The 25,580-nt window shown below is 43.3% G+C and overlaps 1 protein-coding gene across 1 annotated transcript; it reads left to right on the top strand.

Moving 5' to 3' along the window:
* The first annotated feature begins 657 nt into the window (after positions 1 to 657).
* LOC308079789 (FYVE, RhoGEF and PH domain-containing protein 4-like) lies at positions 658 to 13,580 on the top strand. The gene is made up of 12 exons (XM_080421386.1): positions 658 to 759; positions 2,356 to 2,512; positions 3,062 to 3,200; positions 4,045 to 4,103; positions 4,542 to 4,685; positions 5,523 to 5,695; positions 5,843 to 5,873; positions 5,974 to 6,057; positions 7,186 to 7,311; positions 11,462 to 11,617; positions 12,378 to 12,503; positions 13,233 to 13,580. The coding sequence occupies exons 1-12, from the start codon at positions 728 to 730 to the stop codon at positions 13,548 to 13,550; spliced, it is 1,545 nt and encodes a 514-aa protein (XP_080277512.1). The 5' UTR covers positions 658 to 727; the 3' UTR covers positions 13,551 to 13,580.
* The last annotated feature ends 12,000 nt before the right edge of the window (positions 13,581 to 25,580 follow it).

Here is a 25,580-nt window from a genome sequence, read left to right as displayed (position 1 = left end):
AAAGATTTCATGAGGATGAACGCTGTGTGCCCCGCACCTATATAGGTGGCGTGCGTGCACACAGGTCACGAGTGACTTTGTTGGTATTAATATTCGACCTATGCGCGAGCGCGCGATGATATCCAGGTGTTGAAAACACTGCCTCTGGCGGTCATCCGGAATTCGTAGAACCTTAGTTATATGCATAACTCTCGTTCTATTGCTCAAATTGTAAAAATCGATGTTCAGAAGCATCTTCCATAAAACCCTATTTGGTCTCGGGTATTTCATAAAAGCAAAGGTTAAAGCCTCATTCTGCAATTTCTTCAACTGGTTGGCTGTATGTACAGCAAGAACATAGGTTTAGAACGATAATGCCTAAACATCATGATTCTACATAATTATTCAGCTTATTATTCTGCTAATTGTTAAAAAAGGAAACCCAGCACTAGTGTGGAGGACTATGTTTTCGCTTTAATCTCTGCTTTATTCAAGATTTGATTTGTTACAGATGCCGTTATTATTCCTTTTGTGCACCTTATCAGAGTAGAAGCTGTGTAATGAAACGGCAAAGTCTTTCTTTACCCATGTCATGCTAATGTCCTGGTTCTCAAACTCCCGTCCTTCTCTCCAGGTGTTCCGTGTGCGTCTGACAGAAGAGGCGGCTCGAGGCTCGTTTCCTCCAGAGGTGGTGAGGAGCATCTTCTCCAACATCTCCTCCATCCACTCCTTCCACAGCCAGTTCCTCATGCCTGACCTGCAGCACCGCATGGACCACTGGTGGGCCCCCAAATAATTGTCAAACACTTGTAATAAGCACACTTGTAATAAGCACACTTATTTTAATGTAAATTTTGTTACAAAAATGACATGCAATTTTTTGTTCAAAACCTTGAATAAAATGTGTTTTCATTGTGATACAGATAAAGAATCCGAATTTAAAAGCATACTACGTTAGTTACATTGATCCAAGCCCAAGCGCAATCGATTGGATGATCATTAAAATAAATATGCTCTGAAAATGCACGAAGCCCACCAATCTGACCACTTAACATGGCAGCTGAATGGCTGCCGTGTTAAAGGGGAATACCACTCATGTTCAACATTGAACCATGTCATAATATACCTAAGAGCTGTTGTGTGGAAATAAGGAAAAAATCCCCCCCCCCTTCTATGTCGCCTAGAACTGGAGAATCAATTGTTGGGGTCATGTGAACAGTGACATACGGAAGGTGTACTCTTTGGCCCGCCCTCTAGGCTGCCTCATTCACTAGAATGGGGAATCTCACTTCCAGCTGAAACAGTGCGACTTGCAGTAGTTTATAATGGAATATGGTTATATATCACATTTCACAAGATATTGTACTTGTAGATAATAGATTTTTTTTAACAAGTCTTAACTTTATATTGAAGTCGCACTTTTTCAGCTGGAAGTGAAATTCACCATTCTAGTGAATGAGGCAGCCTAGAGGGCGGGCCAAAGAGTACACCTTCCGTATGTCACTGATCACATGACCCCAACAATCAATTCTCCAGTTCTAGGCGACACAACAGCTCTAAGGTATATTATGACATGGTTCAAAATGAGTGGTATTCCCCTTTGAGTGATTCAGAAAAGGTTGGAATAATAATAATAAATCTTATTTGTATTGCACATTTCATTCACAGGAACTACATGGTAGTACTACTACTACATGGTAAAAACACATAATAAATCATAGACCGTTAAAAGCAGGGTTTAAAAACAATTTCACACTAAAATGCTTTCGTAAATAAAAAAGTTTTAGGCCTATTTTAAAAGAGTCCCAGGTCTACGATACGATACGATAATACTTTATTGTCAGTTCACACTGAAATTTGTCTTGTGACCCAGCAGCCATGTATGCAACAATAAACAGTACACACATTTGACATGACACAAGAAAAACAAAACAAAATACATACATAAAGACATACAAAGACAAGAGCAGTGTCCACCTCTCAGCCTACCCCTGGCCTATAACTCCTGATTAAGCCTCAGTGTCGTCTGATGGTCTGCGGTGCTCTCAAAGCAATAGGAAGGCTGTTCCACAGGCGCGGTACTGCCGAGCAGAAGGCCCGGTCACCCACAGTGGATAGATTGGTACTGGGGACCTCGAGGAGGAATCTGTTTGCAGATCTCAGGGTGCGGGTGGAAGTTTGTGGAGGCTCAATTAGTTTATTCAGAGCGACTTAAAAAGTGCAAGATGGCGAAAGGTCATGAGACTACAATGTGTAATATTTTCAACAAGACGCCTAAAATTACGTGAAGACCTAAAGAGACCGGCTGTTGGTGTTTCCAGACGAAGGTAATTAGCATGACTGAACTGTTGACCTTCCCACTGTGGCCAAACGTAGGTGGGAGCACCCAGGCCTTGGAGACGTAATGCTGCAGCATGCCCCCTTCCTCAGAATGTATGGCGAATACGTCAAGAACTTTGACCAGGCCATGGAGCTGCTGAGGACCTGGACCGAACGTTCAGCTGCGTTCAGGAATGTAATTCAAGACATACAGGTTAGGACTGTCCATCGACACCAGCGGTTCCCAGCGTCTCAAAAGTGTTTTGGGCCGACCTGAGACTGCCGATTCTGCAAATGTCTTCTAAACAGTTTTCTGAAAAACCTATGTTGCTATATCAGTGGTGCTCAAACTTTTTCATGTCAAGAACACCCAAAATTATGTGTAATTGGCCGCCGACCCCGATCTCAAAATATTTTGTTCCAGGGACCCCCAGAAGCAAAGATTTGAGTTCAAAATGTTCGCTTTGAAAAAGAAAATCACGATTTTTAGCAATAGCAGATATACAAGCTTGTAGATCTGCAATGGGGTCCCTTAAATAAATGATTGATAGAACCAATTGGACCCTTACAGGTCTGTAACTCGGTGCACAAATGGAACCAAAACGGACCCCATTTTGTTCGCTCTCAGGATTTTACAGTGAAGATTCGTATCCCAGAGATGAAAATCATTTTAAATGGGGGTCCGTGGCCTAATGCATATAGCATATTCCTTGAAATTGGACTAAAAAAAGTGTGTGTGTGTGTGTGTCTCTCCGCCTCTCAGAACCAGGGTGTGTGTGGCAGCCTGACTCTGCAGCACCACATGTTAGAGCCGGTCCAGAGGGTTCCTCGTTATGAGATGCTGCTCCGGGACTACCTGAGGAAACTGCCCGAAAACGACCCCGATTACAGCCTGGCTCAGAGTGAGTTAAAACCACCCCGATTACAACCTGGCTCTCAGTGAGTTAAACCAGTGAATCTCAACTGGGTGGGCTATGAGGATATGGCCAGAGGGCCCCCAAACAACTGGAAAAACACTAATATATTTATGATAACATAATGTCGTATTTCTTCCTTAACCTACTTTGAAGTAAACTACGTAAGTTCAATTGATATAGCATTAAAATAAACATGCTCTGAAAACGCACACGGCCCACCCACCTGACCACTTAACACGGCAGCTTAAGTGGTCAGAGGGGTGGGTGTTGGAACACTTTTGAGATTTTCAAGTGGGCCCTGATCCAGAAAATGTTGAGAACCACTTAGTTAAAATGACCCCGATTACAACCTGGCTTGTAGATCTGCTCATTTCTGTGCGCAACACCCGAGTGCGACCAGTCATAAAATGGCTTGTCTTATAGTTCTACTGGATCTCTTCTCCACTAGTCATCCCCTAACATTTTAGTATAGTTTTTATTGTTGACGAAATTGTCAATATATTTAGTCATAGTTTTAGCCATCATAGCTTAGTTTTTATTTAGTTTTCGTCTGTGAAAAAAGGTAGTTGACAAAAACAAATCGTCTAGTCTGCGAAATCAACACTGGTTCCTAGGGATTTATTAGCATCTGTGAGAAGCTATCGAGGGACGAAAGAGACGCAGGAAAACATCATGAACATCGTCAACAACACATTTTGGGTCACAGCATACTTGAAAAATATAGTTGTCTAAGGAGATTAATGTTTGGGGTTGTGTATTCGTATTGCATTATTTATCTAGGGGTCTTCCAGACATCCTTTTTAGTCTGTGTCTTCGTCTCTGCCCACAGAATCTTTGCAGACCATCTCCATGGCAGCCATTCACTCCAACAGCGCCATCCACCAGGCTGTATGTACGATGCCAGACTACCACACTAGTTTGTCACTTCAGCATCTGTGTATAAGATGTATATCGTTGCTGTCCGTTTTATACATTTTGAACCAATGAAAAGTATTAGAGCTTATGACTAAACAACTACATTGGATCCATTGTAACACAGGTTATTTTTTCCGAAATACAAGGTTTCCACCCAAAAGTAGCAAAAATAGTGGATCTACAAGCTCACTTTACAAGCTTTTAGATCTGCTGTTTTCACAATTGGTGGACATTTTTGAACATTTTCACCTATAATGACATGCCCAATACAAAATAGGGATGCCAGGTTAGAAGTGCTTAACCCAATCAAGCAGCTTAGTTTTTCGTTTTGATTGTCATTGTGAATGCAACATTTCTCATCCATTGCAGCCATTATAGTGTTTACTGTAATGTTTACTGCTGTCCATGTAGGAGAGACTGAAGAGACTGTTGGAGATCTATGAGATGATCGGAGAGGAGAACGTAGTGAACCCATCCAGCGAGTTCCTCAAGGAGGGACGCCTCCTCAAGCTGGCCGCCAGGAACGCCTCGGCCATGGAGCGCTATTTCTTCCTGGTTTGTCCAAAGCCTTCCATTTCACTGTGCTTTATTGACTTTTACTGATAACTCTCCCCAGAGCCGGCCCTGACCAGTTTGGTGCCCTATGGCTTCATGTCTTTAACAAAGGCTAGCCTCGGTATGAGGCAGAATAGAGTTCGCACACTGTAGCTCCCTTCTATTACTTCGTTGTCGTTTCTTTGGTCTGAAGAAGAGCATTGTTGCTTGAAACGTTACGTGTTGGTGGATGCCACAATAAAGTACTAGAAGGAGCAACAGAGTGTTCGAACTCTTTTCTGCCTTTGTTATGGTATGTTATGGTATGGATGTGCGTGACCTCCTCTGTTCTTTGTTGGCTTTATGTTTTTAACATGATGCAGGGCTTTCCAATAGTAGCAAGCTAGGGGTGGGGAGAATACTTTTGGCCGTAAAAGCCCAAAATCGGTGGCTTCTGCCACATTGTAATGAAACTATTCCTTATACAAATTACTGCATATATATTAATGAGTTTGTCTCACATTAATTACTTAACTTCTTATCTAGCCTATGTATTGATTTTAAATTGAGCTTCAAACTCCTCAGCATTCGTGTGCAACTTTTTTACTGTACTCTATAGGCCTGCTACTACAGTGGTTCTCAACCTTTTCTAGATCAGGGGTCCCTATTGAAAGTCCCTATTAAATATGGTTGGTTGCAGACAAAAAAACATGTGTCACATTTAGATGAGGCCACAAATGATGCCTCTAAAAAAGACTGTGAATATTGACGGATAAGTATGGCACATTAAAATGATCCAAAAGTTAAGGTTTGGGATGTGACCCTCCGTAAAGTTTAGTCGTTATCTTTTCCTCTCAGTTCAACAACTTCCTGTTGTGCTGCATTCCGAAGTTCAGCCTGGTGGGACAGCGTTTCGCTGTACGCACACAGATCAGAGTGGAGGGCATGCAGGTGCAGCAGACTACCAACGACGACCATCCACACACCTTCCAGGTCTCTGGCAAGGAGAGGACCCTTGAGCTGCAGGCCAGGTGGGTTTGTCCTTCAATGACCTGTCAATATGCAAGGTGCCAAGTAGTTATTGTGAATCTGCAAGGTGCCAACTAGTTATGGTTAACACTATTTCCATAAGCCAAAAGTGTGAATGTAATGCAAGTAAATTTTCTTTCCGTTTTCAGTTCTGAACAAGAGAGAGATGACTGGATAAAGGTACTACAGATTATCATGTCTTCAGAAAAAAAGAGGGGGAAAAAAAGATGACCATCTCTTCTTTACAATCCATGTCAATGATAGCTAAAGTGTTTTCCAGGTGATTCAGGAAGCCATTGATGAATACCAGAAGAAACATGGAACCTTTAAGCTGGCTTCCAAAGAAATAGATGCAGAAGTTACCGTAAGTCTTCTTTCTTACTTTGCTTTCTCATAAGGCTGTCTTTATTGAGTTTTTCATTATAACAATGTCAGCACGTACAGTTGTTGTTTTTTACTTCCTACATACACACAAATTATACACAGCAATATCAGTTTGTACTGTCCAATAAGCACAATCCAGCTCATACAGTATTATCTGGTATCATATTATTGTTATTGCTTTATTGCTGAGAGACCAAGGAAGCGCTCTGTCAGATGTAAAGTCCATCAGATCAGCGTTTCAACAGAACCATCCTAGCCCACTCTGAGCATGTGTTACACGCCCCAGGGGTGTGGCTTAGTAAACAGATTATATTTTTAAAACTGATCTGCAGGTTCACCTGATCAAACAGGGAAAAACGGGAGACAGTCAGTTTTGCTGTTGTTTGTTCTCTCTTCCTTGTGCATCTGAAGAAAGATGCCACCTTGTGGCGAAAAGTGGGATAGGTCTGTTCCTAAAATATAAATTCCCTGCTCATTCCAAGACACAATAGTGCTCTTAAACATACAAAAACACAAACATAATACAACAAAAATGTGACATGTATACATTTGTGTATGTCACACACGCATGCATTCATGCTGTATCTCGCAATCTGCTCATCTGATCGACTGCCACACTTGCTGGGTATATTGCTGAAGAATCAAGGAAGTGTGAAGTCCATTGGATCAGCAGTTCTGCAGAACAGGCAGACTTGAACCAGCACTATGGGCATTGCACTATAAAATAAAAAAGCAAGGAAGGTACAGTGCATACAGTACAGCACTGTACATACAAATAGTTTTGCTAAACATGTTAAGCCCTAATCTATCAAATGGCATCTCCCAAATTTTATCTTTGAAGACTGGCACTTATGTATTTTGGTATGGGTATCCTTGATTAGACTCCCACAGTAGGGTTCCCAAACTTTGGTCCCCCAAATAGCCAAAGCCTCTGGCCGTGATTTTATCTGCTACATATGGATATTTTAGAAGGCAATTAGACCATTTTATACCAATTTTCTTCCTCTTCTGGAACATTTACTGTCTAACTACAGGTATCTTTTTGTTTTTATGTTTTTCTTTTTAAATTGTGGTTAATCAAAGCAGACATGTTGTGTGTGTTTGACAGACAGAGGAGCTGGGTCGGCGCGCCCCTCGCTGGATCAGGGACAATGAAGTGACTGTGTGTATGAAATGTCAGGAGGCTTTCAACGCTCTCACCCGGAGGAGGCACCACTGTCGAGCCTGTGGCTGTGTGAGTGACACGCAGGCTTTATTCTTTACCACTTACACACTATGGGGGCGGCCATAGCTGAGTGGTTAGTGAGCCCGCCTAGGGAGCCAGAGGCCCTGGTTGCCCCAGGTTCGAATCCAGGCCAGGTCAGCATATGTGTCGATGAAATGATATCTGTCCCTGAGCAAGACTCTTAACCCCTAATTGCTCACAGGTTCTCATTGTAAACAAGACCGCAAGGACTTAACTGAACGACCTGTTAAAAAAATGATTATCCTATCCTTATCCTACCAAACATCTTCATAGAACACAACGTGTCACAACTGGACATGTCGTGATCATGTCTGTTTTTGCTGAATGTTCACCCAAGAATAGGAATGCTAGGGTTCATACTGAATGGTTGTTTACCCATTCAATCCGGGAAAGCATCTGTGTCACAATCATTTTAACCACTTTAACCCTTTAAAGGGATTGTAGGCAAGTTCAGAGATAAAAAAAAAAAAAAAACTGTTGTCAAACACCGCCCCTCCACTCCCCCGTCAAACACCGCCCCTCCACTCCCCCCCCCCCCCCCTCCTCATCAGCAGTTTGTTTCCCCGACCACCAGGGGGTGACGCAGGGTTCTAAAATAGGTTGCTTTATTCGGATACAATGCGTGTCACTGCCCGCCCCTGCCGGTTCTCAGAAAATGTATTTTTAAATAGGCTCTGTCATGATAAATTGACCACATATATGAAGTTAAACAACTAAATTCTATCCAAACGATATCTTTAAAGTAAATTCCGTGCCTCAAAAAAGAAGTTTGAGAGCGTTTTAAAACCGAAAGTAAAAAGTAAAAACTGCCCACAGAAAACAATGGCGGCTCGTTCCATTTTTGTCGGCTGCACTCGGTTCCATTCGGTTTCACTCGAACAGTTCACACGGACACGGACGCGCATATGCGCATCCGTGCATTTACGTCCCGGACAAACATAAACTGTAGGGAAAATACGGATTTCAGAAAGAGGACTGTGTTTCAATGCAGGAAAACACCCCAGCATCATTATATAGTGGCTGATAGAGGGGGAAAAAAGCAAAATATATATAGATAAATATTTTTAAAATTCAGGCTTAATGTTGCCTAGAATCCCTTTAAGACCTGGAACGCATCTGTGTCACTTTTTGATTTGAGCTAAAAAGCATTATTTTACACTTTGGCTATTCAAAAATAGCAGATCTACAAGCTCGTCGTGCTACGAGCTTGTAGATCTGCTATTTTTGAGAAATAGTGAAAATGTGTGCAAATCTTGGAATATATATTGTTTTAAAGCGAACATTTTTAACTCAAATCTTTGCTTCAAATACATATAATTTTGGGGGTCCTTGACATGAAAAAGTTTGAGCACCACTGGTATAAAAACATATTTTTTTTCAGAATACTGTTGGGATTTAGAAAACATTTGTAGAATCGGCTTCAGGTCTTAATGGGTTAACCATTATTTTATACTTTAGCTATTAAAAAATAGCAGATATACAAGCTCATTGAGTGTCACTTCGTGTCGCGCTAGGAAGTTCTTAGATCAGGTAGATCTGCAACAACAAAAAAATCGTGAAAATTTGTGTGCAAATCTTTCAATATGATATGTGTCCAGCCGGGACCAGCTAACTCCATTTTTTTCATAAATCAACGCTATTGAACCCCCTCTACATCTGTGTAATTTTTTTTTTAATAATAACATATGAAAAGTATTAAAAAGCGCCTCTGACGAAAACTCCTAACTCCATTGGACCCTCAAACTGTCCGTCAAAAACAAACAACTCCCCCCTCCTCTCAGGCTCTCAGAGAAGCTCTGCACTGTATGAGGCAGACAGGGAGAAGATTTTTCAATGCTTTTGGGAGAACAAAACTGGGAAGAGAAGAGAATGTATGTGCAAGGTTTGATAGATGTCACCCCAGTAAAGAGGAGAAGGGTGTCTTCACAAAGGTCATCTGCTCGTGTTTTCTTTTTAAATGTTAATGGACAGAGAATGAGTGTGTGCAGGAGTTTGTTTCAAACATCTCCAAGAGCTCAAGGAGATCATGCCAAAAGACTTTCACAGCTTTTATGACAATCTAAAGCACTAAGAAACACCCACCACACACACGCAACACACAACAGTGTGAAATGTTGATAGGTATATGATAGGTAAATTCAACTGTGGTTGTTATTGTTAGTGCAGTAGGCTGCAGATTTGATAGGCTACAGATTCTATTTTTCATGAATGTATTTTGTATTTATATGCCATTTATTTATTGTTGGTGTGCCATGATTGCTTTTGTTAAATACATGATTGAGTATTGAGGCAGAATTGTTTGTTGCACTCAACTGTAGAAGAACAACAGTGGTAACAGTTAGATCCATGGTTGTTTACAATGCATGTTAAAATAAAAGTTGTTTAAGTACAGAATTCAGCTTGATCTATACTTAGTATATGAGGATGGCGCTCACCATAAATAGCTGATCTCCAAGCTCACAATGCGTTGTGATGTGTTGTGAGCTTTGAGATCCATTGCCAGCTGTTCTTATCAATGATGGACAAAACCTCCTAACTCCACTTGCGCTGGATTTGTGTTTGGACAAAACTCCTAACTCCGCTTGAGCTGGATTTGGGTAAAGTGGTGATAATATAATGACACATGCAAGTATCTGATAATATATAAAGTCACAATACCAAGTTTGATGAGGCAGTATTGCTTTGTTTTAAAAATATAAGGTTTTCTTCATTTTCAGAAAAATTGATATTTTGTTTTTCATTTCCTGAACAATTACCATTTTGGATTTAGCTGGTTCCGGCCGGACAGCAGAGATATATAAAGCGAACATTTTGTGTGTTGTCGGAAGAAATACGAAAGCCTCCGAGTGCTCAAAAAACTGCAGGACGTAAATTTAAAAGAACTTTATTGTAACAAGAAAAGCTAAAAACCCCAATTTTTTTTACCAGACTGGTCTACTCTTGCTCTGATCAGGTCAAAACACGTTTTTAACTTTTCTTGTTACAATAAAGTTAAATAAAAGTAATTGGATTTACCTCCTCTCCTATTTTTTTTTCTTTAATCTCAAATATTTTATTCTTCCCGTTGATCCTAGAAGCACCACCAGTCTACTTTTAATTATAATTATTTTTATCTTTAACTTTAAAAACGCAAAAGGTGTGCATAAATTGCTTGACACAACTTGGCTAACCTTTCAAATTCAGTCTCACCCTTCGACAGTAACTTCTGTAGGCTACATAACGTGTAAATCAATAATTAACCTTAGCTCTGACATGCGCCATTCAGCACCATGGACAGCGTAAGGGTCTGAGAACAGAAGAGAGAGAAATAAGGTTATTTTATTCACTGTGGGGATTTTACAGAAAACTTTTTTTCTCTTTTAATTCATCAATGAGGCGAGGCCTGTTCCAGTTGTGATGCCCGTTTCAGTTTAAACAAATAAAAACGGCACATTGTGTTGGTTCACCTGTCTTGACCAGCAACTTAATCGATTTTACTGATTCCATCCTATGCAACAATATCACACAAACAGAGCAAGATCCATTGAAGTCCAAATGCAACAAATGCAAAGAATCAAAGATGAAAAGCAAGAAAAGATGAGATGTTTATTTTCATTGCATTCAGAATACAAAGAAATGTACACCTACTCCAAAGGCATCATAAAACAAATACAGTAGCATACCTAGAAATTTAAAAAGTCAGTCAGAGATTTGTCAACAGTTCCACAGCCATTAGCATGAGATGATTTGAAATGAACATTTTCCTGAAAGAGCCATGCATTTCACCTGATGAGACTGACATCTTTAGCTAAGCAGTAGGCTACCTGGCACCTACCTGCTACCTCAGTTACAATTGATTTTTATTCTTTTCTGAAATGCATTTTTACATTTTTATATTTTATATAGCCGTACCCACTGGACACCCCTACACATTATCAAGACTCATGTGATAAACATGTCAATACATATTTCTGATATTCCATACCAATTAGCTTCCAAAGTTTGCTTACTGTTTAAAAAAACATTCATGTGGAACGGTTATTGAGAAAATTAGACCAGTGAAATATAATAACTGAAACTTTTGAGACCCAGAGGGTCCGTGGACCCCACTCTGAGAAGTGTGTGTGTCTGTCTGTCTGTCTGGTCGGCTCTCCTATAGGTGGTGTGTTGGAAGTGTTCAGACAACAAGGTGGCTTTAGAGTACGACGGCAACAAGCTGAACAAAGTCTGTAAAGACTGCTACTCCGTCCTGATTGGCCGGGACAGACCAGAGAGGGGGGAAGGCCAGACGAGGAGGACACTGGAGGTGACTCAGGTGAGCTAACTGACAGACACACGTTCCTGTGGACATGAACTTTATTTACACCAGTGGTTCTCAAACCTTTCAATGACGAGGACCCACAGATTCCTATATATTAATGCAGCCTATCTTATTTAGATTTGTGTATGAGGGGCCTGATAACAGCGCCGCCGATCCTGCAGGTTCCTCCTCGCCCGTAGAAATGCGGCCCACTTCATGCGGCCGCATTTTACATTTACATTACAGTAGCTCACCCATTGGCTCGGACAACCTGTCCATTCATTGGTGGGTGCGCTCCCATAGGCATGCAAATGTATGCAGCTTTGTCTTCATGGGGACTTCAAAAAAGATTTGGGGGCGCATGCTTGATTCGGGTTTAGCACCCAGGAGCTCGCACATATTGTATACAATTGTGTTACATTGTGTTGTTTGGTGAGACATCTCATGTTAATGTATTTTCAGACATATACCGGTAACCACTTAAAACCTCAATTTGGTGAACTTGACCTTTTGGCTCTGTACTTGGTCAGCTCTTTTTTTCCCTTTACACCAAACCCCTCTTTGCAAAAAATAGCCAATCTACAAGCCCCCGTCCCCCAAATAGGGATGTTTTTTTTTTTTGCCCACTGGCATCCCGATTACACAAACCATTTGGTGAACCTCCTGTAGTAACTCAGAGGACCCCCTGTTGACGACCCATGCTCTAGTTTTTTTATGTTGATCTCTCCTGCCCTCGGTCACCGTGGGATCATGTGTTGTGTGTTCTCTCTCCCAGGTGTCCAGTGACGGTGTGATGAGCAGCTTCCTGCAGTATGGAGACAGCCCCAGCACCTGGCAAAGGGTGTGGTCTGTGATCCCTAGGACTGAACCACCACTCCTCTGCCTGTACGCTTCTCCACAGGTACCAACACACACACACACATACACATAGGGGTGTCACAATCATGAAATTTACTTGCCGATTAATTGTCATACAAATAATTGCAATTAACGATAAAACATTTTTCAATATGGAAACACTATTATGATGATCAGGTGATTATGTAATAATTGTGACAGGACACACACACACACACACACACACACACACACACACACACACACACACACACACACACACACACACACAGTTCTTCGATTTACAACCCACCATTCAACAGTTCACAGAAAGATCTAAACTTTGCTGATGTAAAAAATTACATGTTACACTGTTATCCAATGTAAAAACCATAATGTATTGCCATGCTACACTATGTCGTCCAATGTTAAAAACTTAAAAAGTGCCATGCTACATGATGTACACTATGTCATCCAATGTAAAAACCATACAGAAAATGCCATGCTACACTACAGTAAGCAACCTGCAGCTGGCTTTTAGATACAAAAATAATCTTCCACTATTGTACCTTTTTACTCTGATATAATTTGCACATGAACATGGTGTGAGGAGAGTAGGCCTACATAACATGATGAATGGGGCTATTTATTTCCCCAGTTACCCAACACCCACACTCCCCTGCCTCATGACACCAACTCCTATTCCATCCATATCAATTTACTGTACACCTTATATACAGTATGCTACCTCAACTTCCACGATTCACTTATCCCCACTCTCCCCAACAACCAGGATGCGAAGCCCCTGTCCAGTGTGCCTCTGCTGGGCTACAGCGTGGAGGATTCTCCCCGGGCGTCTCCAGAGCTCCATGGACAAGCCTGTTTCCGCCTCCACAAGTCCAGGAGCAGCCACGTGTTCTGCTGCCATTCCCTAGAGCTCAAGCGGCGCTGGCTGGCCGTCCTAAAAGCTGCAGTGAGGAACGAGATGCTGACTGGCAACAAGAATGCCACTAATGGAGACATATCTGTGGCTAACGGCCACGATGTCATGAATGGAAATGTCATGGACAATGACGTTGGACTCGACAGCATAAAGGAAGACCACTCCTGAAAGATGAGACCCCCAATCTACACTGTAAAATTCACAATGTTATTTTAACTGTGAGAGTGTACAAATGGAACCAAATGGACCCATGAGGGTCCATTTGGTTCCATTTGTACACCCTCACAGTTACTGACCCGTAAGGGCCCATCACAGTTGCAGACCGTAGGGGTCCATTTGGTTTCATTTGTACACTCTTAGAGTTACAGACCCGTAAGGGTCCATTTGGTTTCATTTGTACCCTCTTAGAGTTACAGACCCGTTAGGGCCCATTTGGACCCCTGGTGGTCCCGACGTTGAGAAACGGCAGTTTAAAAACTTAACAACAGAGATTAAGTCTTGGGATAATATTGAGGTATGTAATACCAACAACATCCTGTATGTGTATGTGTATCCTGTCTACTGTGTTGACCTTGTCAAGTGTGTTAGGCACTTTTGAAATGGTTTTAAGTAAAATAAACTATTTTAACATCCAGCGGGGCTGTCCATTCAAGAGATGTTTGCCGTAACTTTGTATGGACCGAAGGTATTGTGTAAAGCAGTTGAGTCCGTACTGTTCTCGCCCCTCTCGTTTTTATGCGAGAGACTCTGTGAACTCAGATTATATGGTCAGTTTCATGGTCAGTTTCATGGTCAGTATCATGCCAGTCAGTATCATGCCAGTCAGTATCATGGTCAGTATCATGGTCAGTGGAGAGAGAGGTCAGTATAATGTCAGTATCAAGGTCGGTATCATGATACCATGGTAGTACAGTATCATGGTATACTGTTTTATCTGGTTATGCTTGTTTTTTATGACATGAATTATTTTTGTTTTTAAGATGTATTTATTTAGATAGAGTATTTTTCTGCACCATTTATTCTTTTATGACTTTTTGCTGTCTTTAACTAGGAGAAACATTTATTTTGTTTTTTTCCAAAACTGCGAGAGAGAGAGAGAGGAGAGAGACTAGTATCTATGTTGAACAGTAAAACATACAGAGGCATCTTTATCTATCTCTATTTCTCACTCCAGGGGCCTATTACATGAAAGGAGAATTAAATAAGCCTGGATTTAAGTCAAATCCAGGTTTGACAAAGTCTGGTCCGTACAGCCTGGTTTATTCCGTTCCATGAACAGGCTGAAAAGGAGCGACTTTGTCGAGCTAGACCTTGTCAAGCCAGGCTGTGTCGACTCGAGCCAGGATGGTAAAGCCAGGCTTCACGTATTCCTATAAAAGACCATGAAAGTCGATAGCAGAATCCTTGAACTTGACCAATCATGGAGCCCAAAACCAGAGCGGCACTGCAGCAGCTCATGGAACAGTGGCGTTCCCAGGAATTACATTTAGGGCAGGCGAGATCCCCCCCCACGAAGGGGGGGGGGGGTACTCTGGGAAAAATCTCGGGGGAAACAAGTTAACAACAACACTACACACACTAACTACAAAACTGAAAAACGTTAATAAAAATAATATGCAAGTATAATCAATCAATCAATCAATTCTTCAGCGGTGGTCTCTTCATGTTGTAGTTTAGTAATGAATGGCTCAAGCTGCTCTCAGAACCCCTTTTATGCCAGGTGAGTACAGGTGATGATGGCCCAGACCCCCACCCCTGGCACTCCTGGTACCCCATGAAGACAAAGGCAGACATTTGCATCACTATATAGGCGAGGGTCGCTCTGCTGAATGGATTCGGTGGTGATTAGCTGCCTGCCCGCGTGAATGGACGAGGAGGAGGGCTAATGGTCCAACGGCCACTATTATGTTTGGATTTTTTTCACTGCCTGTTTTTCAGTCAGTCTTTTACTTCATTTTCTAGGAGAGGCGAGATTTTAGTTCCTGCCTCTACGGTGGGTACGCCACTGATAGCGTCACAATCATTTTTAACCACTTAGCTTTGGCTATTCAAAAATAGCAGATCTACAAGCTCATAGCGGCACCGAGTGCCGCGCTATGAGCTTGTAGATCTGCTATTTTGGGTCTTGAGTCTTGGGTCTTGAGTCTTGGCACTCAAGACCCAAAAGAGAAATTTGATGTCTCCCCGGAATCATACGAGGAAGTAAAATGTATAATAAGCAAGAAAGGAAACACGGCCGCAATACATGGATCCAGGGAGAAAGCGTGGCAAAGTATTGCCGACAAATTAAATGCACAAGTCGTCCATAAATATATAATTCAGTTAGGCTTAAACATGAGGAGTGTATAGGGAATATTGGAATTATCTCCTACTAATCTACAATGCGATAGCCTATTATATGCGCCATGCATCCAACCAATATGTCTGAGTCTGCTCAGGAATGTGTCAAAAACAAAAAAATCTCCATGAATTCAAGGCTTCATGGAGTGTGTAATTGATAGAAAATAAGTATTTTTTGGGTGAACTATTCATTTAAGTGTCTTGTTCAGGGACACTTTAACACATTGTTGAGGCCTGGGATCGAACCTGGGATTTATATGGCTTGCCAGGCAGGCTCTGTAACCATTCAGCTATGGCCACATCATCAGCAGAGATTGACAGTTCTACTCTAACAGTAAAGGGGTTTCAGGGGAAAAAGGGCAAAATTAGGAATAATATAATAAAAGACTGTCTTGCTAATAAAGCATCATGTCTCATTTTTTTAACAATGTATTTCATATTACCTTTATATTATTTAATAAATTATGCATTTCATCCTCTATATATTGTCCAGCAGCAACCTTTATGATAAAGGTGAAAAAAAGTTAATAGACCCATGGGAGCCAGATTGCTCAGATGCCGAAGTACCTGTGCTGGGATATGATCCCATGCTCTTGTGGTCTGAAGTCAATAGCTCTTCCGACTGAGCTATGGGAACTATGGATAGCGCAGGTGCCTTACAAGCAGAACTAACACTTTCAACTCCCACCCTCGCCAGGGTCAAAAACTTTATATTTGAAATCCAAACGTTTATGTAGATGAATGAACGGGTCAAAAATGAAGAAAGTGCAAACACCAGGTTGAAGTTCATCCATGACAGTAATCTGTCTGCCGGCTGCCCCATTGTGCGCAACCATATGACGTCCATACAACGTTACGTCCATACGCCGTGCATACGCCGTACATACGTCGTCCGAGTCGGACCTCATTTAAGTCAGCTGAGTTGCAAAAACACCATCAAAAAAGTCGTCATACAACGTCAAGAAGAGGTAGACCTCGTCGCTAAAAGACGCTGATGGGATTACTGAAAATGAATTAAGAAATTATGCTTCCCCTCCCTCTAAATCAATATGATTTCTATTAATTACCATAAAGAACATAATATAAAGCAGGCTAAAATAATTATGTCAACAAGGCAGGGACATTAGTAGCCATGGTTCACATGACGCTTGTGGTATGACAGTCATGTTTCAGGGCTAGGACATTAGCTGTTATTATTATTATTAAACATTGATAAACTACATAAACACACTGATGTAAATACATTTGTCTATGTCGTATTATTTGCTATATTTTATATGACAGTATGCAAGTAAAAACAGATTATTAGTAGAACAAATATGCTAAAGTCAGAAGAGTAATCATGAGTGTGTGTGACTGGTGAGTGCCTGGTGAATGTGTGAAATTGCTAGTTCTAACTCAGCAACAGCTGTCAATCTATAACAGCTGAGCCAAATGGCCATTGCGTTGCTCTTATCTATAGAACATACCTTATATGGCTATTTAGAATGGCATCTGTGGTAAATGGCTACTATAAGAACGGTGTAAGATGTTTGTTTGAGATGGTTGTGCCCAGAGGGGGCTGCTGGAGAGGGCTCTCTGCCCTGGGTTCTATGATGATGCTGTACTTGAATGAATAAATGACCATGGAGAACTTGGGAACCCTGACGTCTGCTCTCTGCTTCTTCTCCTCTTCATTATTACCACCAACGGGCCTGATAACACGCAGTTTAATGCCTCATAAATACACGACACAATGGCGGGCCAGCTCCATCGTTGTGCGTACTTTTCGGTGTGTGCTTCGATTAAAGAACCTGTGTATTTTGAGGTGGCCGTGATGCGGGCCTGTGCGGAGAATCGGACCCGTGGGTGTCTTCCTACGGCGAGGAGGACCACCGCGGAGCAGACCATGGAGACTTCAGGGCGACCTACGATGAATGCCTCGCAGCGGCAGCGACGCTGTGATGACTACTACCGCTCCTGACCTGATCTCGGATGGCTACTACACGACGCGTCTACTCTTCTCATGGAGACGGAGGTGCGGACAACTTTCTGTGTCAAAGTTATCCGTGGGGGGAGGTGGTGTGAGACTGGAGGCTATCTTTTTGGCTGGAACAATGATATCATCTGGACCTGCGCTCAGCTATTCTGTTGACGTGCGTGGACATTGAGCTGGAGGCGACAACAGCAGCATTATCGGATGGGAACACTGAACATTCAGGACGGGAGGTTGTATTTTAGTGATAAAGTGGTTTAAACTACGGAGCGTTATTTTTGTTGCCGTGCGTAAAAGTGTGATGTGAGGACTTTGTTTCACTTTCTGGTCGCTGGGGTTTAATGTGGAGTTTTTTTATTTTCGTTGTATGCGCTGAAAGACTGAGATTGATGATGATCGATGCGCTGATGCTAGTCCGGAAAGCACAGGGTTGCATCCGGCACCTGAAAAGTGTGAACTCACATTCAGTGTATAGATATAGGTAACATTGTATCCCAGGGTTTAAAGACAACAGAGAGACCTGCGCACTGATTAGGGAATGTGAATGCATTTTGACTGGTGTTTTTATTTTCGAGATGATCGATGCGAAATGAGAAAGTTCAGCACCGTATTGATGTATTTTCTTTTTATTCTGAAATTTAAGGTGAATCACTGTATGACTATTGTGTAATTCCTATTCCTGTATCTGAGTTGTTCTGTCTGAGGTGATGTTTGATGTTAATTCTTCCTAAATGTCCTTTGTTTAGGTTTCAGCCATTGATTGGTCATGGGGGGTGTAGGTGGGAGAATGTTGTTTTTTTATGTTTTTCTTGCAAACTGTTTTATTTAATATACGTGGTTGCGAAAGACGTTAAAGTCTTTCGTGGGGGGAATGTCGTATTATTTGCTATATTTTATATGACAGTATGCAAGTAAAAACAGATTATTAGTAGAACAAATATGCTAAAGTCAGAAGAGTAATCATGAGTGTGTGTGACTGGTGAGTGCCTGGTGAATGTGTGAAATTGCTAGTTCTAACTCAGCAACAGCTGTCAATCTATAACAGCTGAGCCAAATGGCCATTGCGTTGCTCTTATCTATAGAACATACCTTATATGGCTATTTAGAATGGCATCTGTGGTAAATGGCTACTATAAGAACGGTGTAAGATGTTTGTTTGAGATGGTTGTGCCCAGAGGGGGCTGCTGGAGAGGGCTCTCTGCCCTGGGTTCTATGATGATGCTGTACTTGAATGAATAAATGACCATGGAACATGGGAACCCTGACGTCTTCTCTCTCCTCTTCTTCATTATTACCACCAACAAGCCTGCTAACCTGCAGTTTATGCTTCATAATACACGACATCTACAAAAGGCCTGTTGAAGACCCCTAGCTCCATAAAGAACCTCTCACTCCGCTTGTCATGTGAATGAATGTACTGAAAGTACAATTGTGTGTGTGTCTCTTTAAGACCAGACTGTATTGGGCGCGCATGCGCCGGAAGTATTCATTCCCATGTATGCTACGAGAACAACACAGCTGTGTGTCTACGAGAGAAGCTAAATAAAGACAATAACCTCTGCAGTTAAAGAACGTCGTCAAGAGTGTTTTATTATATCGGTCATAACTTGAACATGGTGTCAGAAGTAAACCAGTGAAGATGGCCAAGTTTAACCCTCCCGACAACTTTGATTTCACCCGCCCGGAACTGTGGCCGGAGTGGAGGCAACGGTTCCAGCGCTACCGGCTAGCCACGAAGCTAAACCAGGAGGATGGAGCTGTGCAGGTTAGCACGTTGTTATATGCGCTCGGAAAGGAGGCTGAGCAAGTTTTCAACACGTTGCATTTCGAGGTAGGGGTGGACGAAGAAGAAGGAGAGGACAATAATGACTATAACACTGTGTTGGACAAATTGAATAATTATTTCATTCCGAAAGTGAACATTATCCACGAACGTGCTCGTTTTTACCTCCGCTCGCAAAAGAGGGGCGAGTCTGCGGAGGAATACATCCGGACGCTCTACGAGCTGGCCGAGACCTGCCAGTTTGGTCCGGTGAAGATCGAAAATATTCGGGATAAACTGGTGATAGGAATCCTGGATAAAGAGATGTCAGAGAAACTGCAATTAATGGCAGATCTGACGCTGGAGAAGGCCGTTGAGATGGTGAGACAGTCTGAGCAGATAAAGGGGCAAGTTAGCCAACAGGCTAAAGCTGGCTCGGGGGATGCAGCATTCCTCAGTGAGGTCGCACACAGTTGTTGTAACTGCGGAGATGCTACATTCCTGAGTGAGGTCAGACACAATGCGCGCGCTGCGCCTTTCCAACAAAACAGTGGACGGGGAAGGGCACGGGGCAGTGGCGGCTTCCAAACAGCAGGGCATCGCGATGGTGGTGCTACAGAAACTAAGTGCTTCAGGTGTGGAAGGGACCACCCGAATAATGCGCAGTGTCCAGCCAGGCAGGCAAAATGCAGACACTGCCAGAAGATTGGGCACTTTGCCGTCGTGTGCCGCTCTGCAAGAGTGAATGAGCTGACAACAATGGAGCAGCAGGATGACAATTACAGTGAAGGACACTTCCTTGGTGAGATAAAAACAAAATATCTCTACGTGACAGATTCCAATAGGCCATGGACTGTTAAACTGAACGTCTGTGAAACTCCTGTCACCTTCAAAATTGACACTGGTGCAGATGCCAGTGTGATTTCGGATGACACCTACCATCAGCTCAAACACCTGCCCCAGTTATCCAGTGACTATCCAGTGCTTTTGACAGCCCCGGAGGTAGGCTTGAATGTCTAGGACTGTTCACTACCATATCCAAGTACAAAGGCCGGCAATATAAGTTCAACATCCATGTGATCAAGACAGCTAATGGCAGCAACCTGTTAGGCCGTAATGTTGCGGTGGCAATGGGACTAGTAAAGAGAGTGGAGGAGGTTCAGAGCACATTCGGGGCGGATCTGGGCCTCTTAAAAATAAAACCTGTGAAAATACGCCTGCGGGACGATGCTGTCCCATACAGCATTAACACAGCGAGGAGAGTGTCTGCTCCTCTGCTTCCCAAAGTCAAGACGGAAGTGGAGAGGATGCTCAAGTGCGGCGTCATAGAGGAGATCAGTGAGCCAACTGAGTGGTGTGCTCCCATAGTTCCAGTCCCCAAGAAAAGTGGTGAGGTGAGGATCTGTGTTGATCTGAAACGACTAAACACGGCTGTGAAGAGGGAGAGATTTGTTCTGCCCACCATAGATGACATATTGCCAAAGCTGGCAGAGTCTCGAGTGTTCTCCCTGCTCGACGCAGCAAGCGGCTTCTGGCAAATTCCACTAGAGAGAGAAACAGCTAAACTGACCACATTCATCACCCCAGTGGGTAGATTCTTTTTCAAGCGGCTTCCTTTCGGGATCTCCAGTGCACCGGAGATCTTTCAGAGAGAAATGTCAGTGCTGTTCAGAGGCCAAGAGGGAGTAGAGGTGTACATGGACGACATCCTTGTCCATGGTACAGATGATAAGGAGCACGAGGAGAGACTCCAGAATGTTCTGCGTATCCTGGAGAGCGCAGGTCTAAAGCTCAATGACAAGAAGTGCTTCCTGCGCCAAAAGCAGCTGAGCTACTTGGGGCATCGAATTGACAGTGAGGGCATCCAGCCTGACCCCTCAAAAGTAAGCGCCATCACAGAGCTACAGTCACCAAGTGACGTGCCGGGCTTAAGAAGGTTCCTAGGCATGGTCCATTATCTCGGGCGCGTCTTGCCTAATTTATCAGAAGTGATAAAGCCACTCAACGACCTGCTGAAGTGCGAGGCTGTGTGGACGCAGCACAAGACAACGCATTCCGCAAGGTAAAGCAACTCCTCTCCACTGCACCTACACTAGCATTCTATGATGTAAACAAACCTACAACAGTGAGTTCAGATGCAAGCAGCTACGGGCTGGGCAGTGTACTGCTACAGAGACACTCAGATGGACTGAAACCAGTAGCATTCTGTTCAAGGACACTAACTGATGCTGAGAAGCGCTACGCGCAAATAGAGAAGGAGTGTCTAGCTGCTGTCTGGGCCTGTGAAAGATTTTCCACGTACCTTTATGGCCTAGACAGCTTCACAGTCCATACAGACCACAAACCGCTGGTCCCTCTGATCAACAACAAGGACCTCGATAGAGTCCCCCTGCGGTGCCAACGATTGCTGATGCGTCTGATGAAGTACAACCCCATTGCAGAGTACGTGCCTGGGAAAACACTGACAGTAGCTGACACACTTTCCAGGCAGCCATTATCTGTAATTCCGAGTGAAGTGTCTGAATTAACCTCTGATGTTTCAGTGTTCGAGGACGCAGCTCATGCAGCGTGGCCAGTGTCACCATCCAAACTGGACCGGATCAAGCAGGAAACGAGCGTGGACTACGACCTTCTGGTGGTGAGCAGACTGATCACAGAGGGATGGCCGAAGTACGTGAGCAGTGTACCAGCACAAGGCAAAGCATATCACCACTGCAGTAACAGCCTGTCGATATCAAAGGGTCTCGTGCTGTACGGAGACCGCATCGTGATTCCTCACAGTATGAGGAAAGAGATACTCAACCGTTTGCATGACGGGCACCAGGGCATCACCAAGTGCAGAGAACGGGCACGCATGAGTGTGTGGTGGCCTGGGCTGGAGAGAGAGATCCAGGAACTGGTGACAAAATGTCCCGAGTGCATGCGAGTCAGACCTACACAGAGGAAGGAGCCTCTGATTACAACGCCACTACCACAGAGGCCCTGGCAGACGATTGGGGCGGACATCTGTGAGTATGAGAAAGAAAACTACTTGGTAGTTGTTGACTATTATTCTCGCTACATAGAAATAGCTCATCTACCAGACATGAAGAGTGAGACCACAATTGCTCGTCTGAAAAATATCTTCGCCAGGTGGGGTTGTCCAGATGAGCTTCACACTGATAATGCCAAACAGTTCACGAGCAAAATGTTTGAGAGTTTCACTGTGACATATGACTTTAAGCTCATCACCTCTAGTCCTCACTACCCTCAAGCCAACGGTGGGGCTGAGAGAGCAGTGCAGACGGCGAAGAGGATTCTACGGCAGGATGACCCGTTTCTGGCTCTCATGAGCTACAGAGCTACACCAATACAAGCCACGGGTGCCAGTCCTGCGCAGCTGATGATGGGCCGCCAGATCAAGACGACGGTGCCTACAGTTGATAAAGTGCTGTTGCCTGTGTGGCCCAACTTCGCTAAGGTGCGCGAAGCTGATGCCAGGGCGAAAAGGAGCTACAGGCATGCTTACAACCGACGCTACGGTGCCAGAGCACTTCCACCTCTCAGCCCAGGGCAGAGCGTGGCAGTGAAACTCGACGGTGAGTCCGGCTGGACGACAGCAGCAACGGTTCAGCATCCACACTCAGCTCCGAGGTCCTATCTGATCCAGACGGACCACGGGACCTTGCGGAGAAACAGGCGCCACCTACGACCTACATTCCTTCCTGGAGAGGCAGAGGACATGCAGGCGAGCGACCAACCATCACCACCCCGGCTTACACCTCCGAGTTCACCTGTCAGAGGGGCCGTGTCACCTGCTAGGGAGCCTGTTTCCCCTGTTCGTGAGACTGTCCCGGCGGGGCCTGCGAATCGTCTTCCAGAACCAGCTCAGGTGACTTCCAGGGGCAGGGTCATCCGTCCACCAGAAAGGTTTACTGACTTTGTGTGTTAAACACGTGGCTTGCCTCAATGGAGCAGAATAACCTCCGGCAGCTATAGAGGTGACTGGGTTGTCTACCCCATACCCTCAGTAAAAAAAACAAAAACAGAAACACACAATGTTGGTTTATGTTCTACTGTGACTTTCTTCTGTGTGAAAAAAAAAAACAGGGGGAAAGGAAGTATTGTTTTGTTATTATAGCACTTGCACTTTTCTATTTTCTCTTGTTGGTTCATTTTGAAAAAGGGAACTGATTGATATTGTAGTCACAGTATTACCTTGCACTGCTAAGAGCTCAGATTATTTGCTCGTTTGAGAGGACACTGCACTAATTTTTTATTCAACAGTATACACACTGTCTCTGACTCAAAGAAGGGGAGATGTCATGTGAATGAATGTACTGAAAGTACAATTGTGTGTGTGTCTCTTTAAGACCAGACTGTATTGGGCGCGCATGCGCCGGAAGTATTCATTCCCTGCAGTTAAAGAACGTCGTCAAGAGTGTTTTATTATATCGGTCATAACTTGAACACCGCTATACAGCTCCGAGATGAGATGAAAAGTTGGTTATGGCGTTTCCCCCCTAGTTTATTACTGCGGTCACATACAAAGATAATAATGGTCAAAAACGTAAAATGCAAAAACAAATAGTATCCTTCAGTTATATCTTGAAATAAGAACAAAAACAAAAACACCTTGGACTTCCAAAAAGAGTTGTCAACCTCCCTCCTCCCCCGTTGACCTCCTTCTGATTTTGTGGGGGAAAACCCTTCGTTAAGGAGGGGCCCCCATCCAGTATTGATTACCCCCAAAGGAATACCCATACTAGAATTGAAAGCTGTTCTGCTTCCCTTCAAACCAACCAAATGTTTAGTGATATTTCCCAATGACAGAAAAAACTAGAAATTATGTCATATATATTTCCAATCCCAAATAACATCCACACTGACCGAGTGTCTGCACCCGCGCTCTTAAAATTAAAGCATCCCCCATTCGCGCACACACACACACACACACACACACACACACACACACACACACACACACACACACACACACACACACACACACACACACACACGCGCGCGCCCGCAACCCCTCCGCCTTCTTAAAGGTAGTGTAAGTGATTTGCAAAGTTTCAAATAATTGCAAAATGGGTATATGTTCTGATAGTACTCGTTACTATAGGGTGTCCTGTCCATGTAAGGAGTCTCCATGTCTCTCCAGCTCTTTATAAAACAGAAAATGTATTTTGTAGTTTTTTTTTTTTTTTTTGTAGTTTCATTTCCAATTTTATCCAACCAGGACAGAGAACTCAATCAGGACACAGATTAAACAAGTGAAATTGGAAGTGATGACACTAAGAAATGAGCATGCAAAATTTGAACTGAAAACTATACAAATTAAGCTTAAAAATGGGTACTTTCTCCTGATTGGCTGAGATTTTGACACCTACCGAAAAATGTATTTTCTGTTTATTAAAGAGCTGGAGAGACAGGGAGACATCTGTTACTGAAAAAACACTCTATAGCAATGATTACTATCAGAATATAGTATTTTAACCTTTTAAAAAAATACTTTTTGTTTTAACCAAAAAATATCACTTACCCTACCTTTAACATTCCCCTCTTTCTAGTCCTACGTTCTCTCTCCTCACCCCCACCTTTCTGTTTACATGCGCGCGCCCTCTCCCTACATTCCTCACATACTTCCCTCTCAGCTGACTGTCTCCCGGCTCAGAACATCCACCAAAAAGTTAATGTCGATATTTCTGGAGTCTTCCTCTCGTGCGCCGTCCTGTCTCCGTGGTTCGATCTCTTCTTTTGTCTACTCGTTCCCAAGTGGCAAGTTTGGCAGCTTTAAGGTTCTCAATAAGAGTAGATCTTCTTCCTTCCTCACCCGCGCAGCCTTCGTCCCCATCTTCATCGGTGTCGCCCTCCTCGTCCTGGATCTCCACGCCTCTCTTACGCATGTCTTTGGCTGCATCAGTGGTGTTGTAATAGATAACGTTTCCAGTGTTCCAGTGGATATGCAGCTCGTCGAAGGGTGTATTGAAGCCAATGCTCTTTGCTTTTAATGCACTCTTAATTTTTGCAAAGGATTTGCGTATTTTCATCACCCTTTCAGAGTAGTCGTGGTCAAAGTAGATTCTTGTATCGCCGAATTTCACGACTTTCTTTCCCCAAGCTGTTATCAGAACCT

Source organism: Gymnoscopelus braueri (assembly GCF_963280865.1).
Source record: "Gymnoscopelus braueri genome assembly, chromosome: 23".
Lineage (NCBI taxonomy): Eukaryota > Metazoa > Chordata > Actinopteri > Myctophiformes > Myctophidae > Gymnoscopelus > Gymnoscopelus braueri.
The sequence above is the reverse complement of the archived record's forward strand: the minus strand, read 5'-3'. Positions and strand labels throughout refer to the sequence as shown.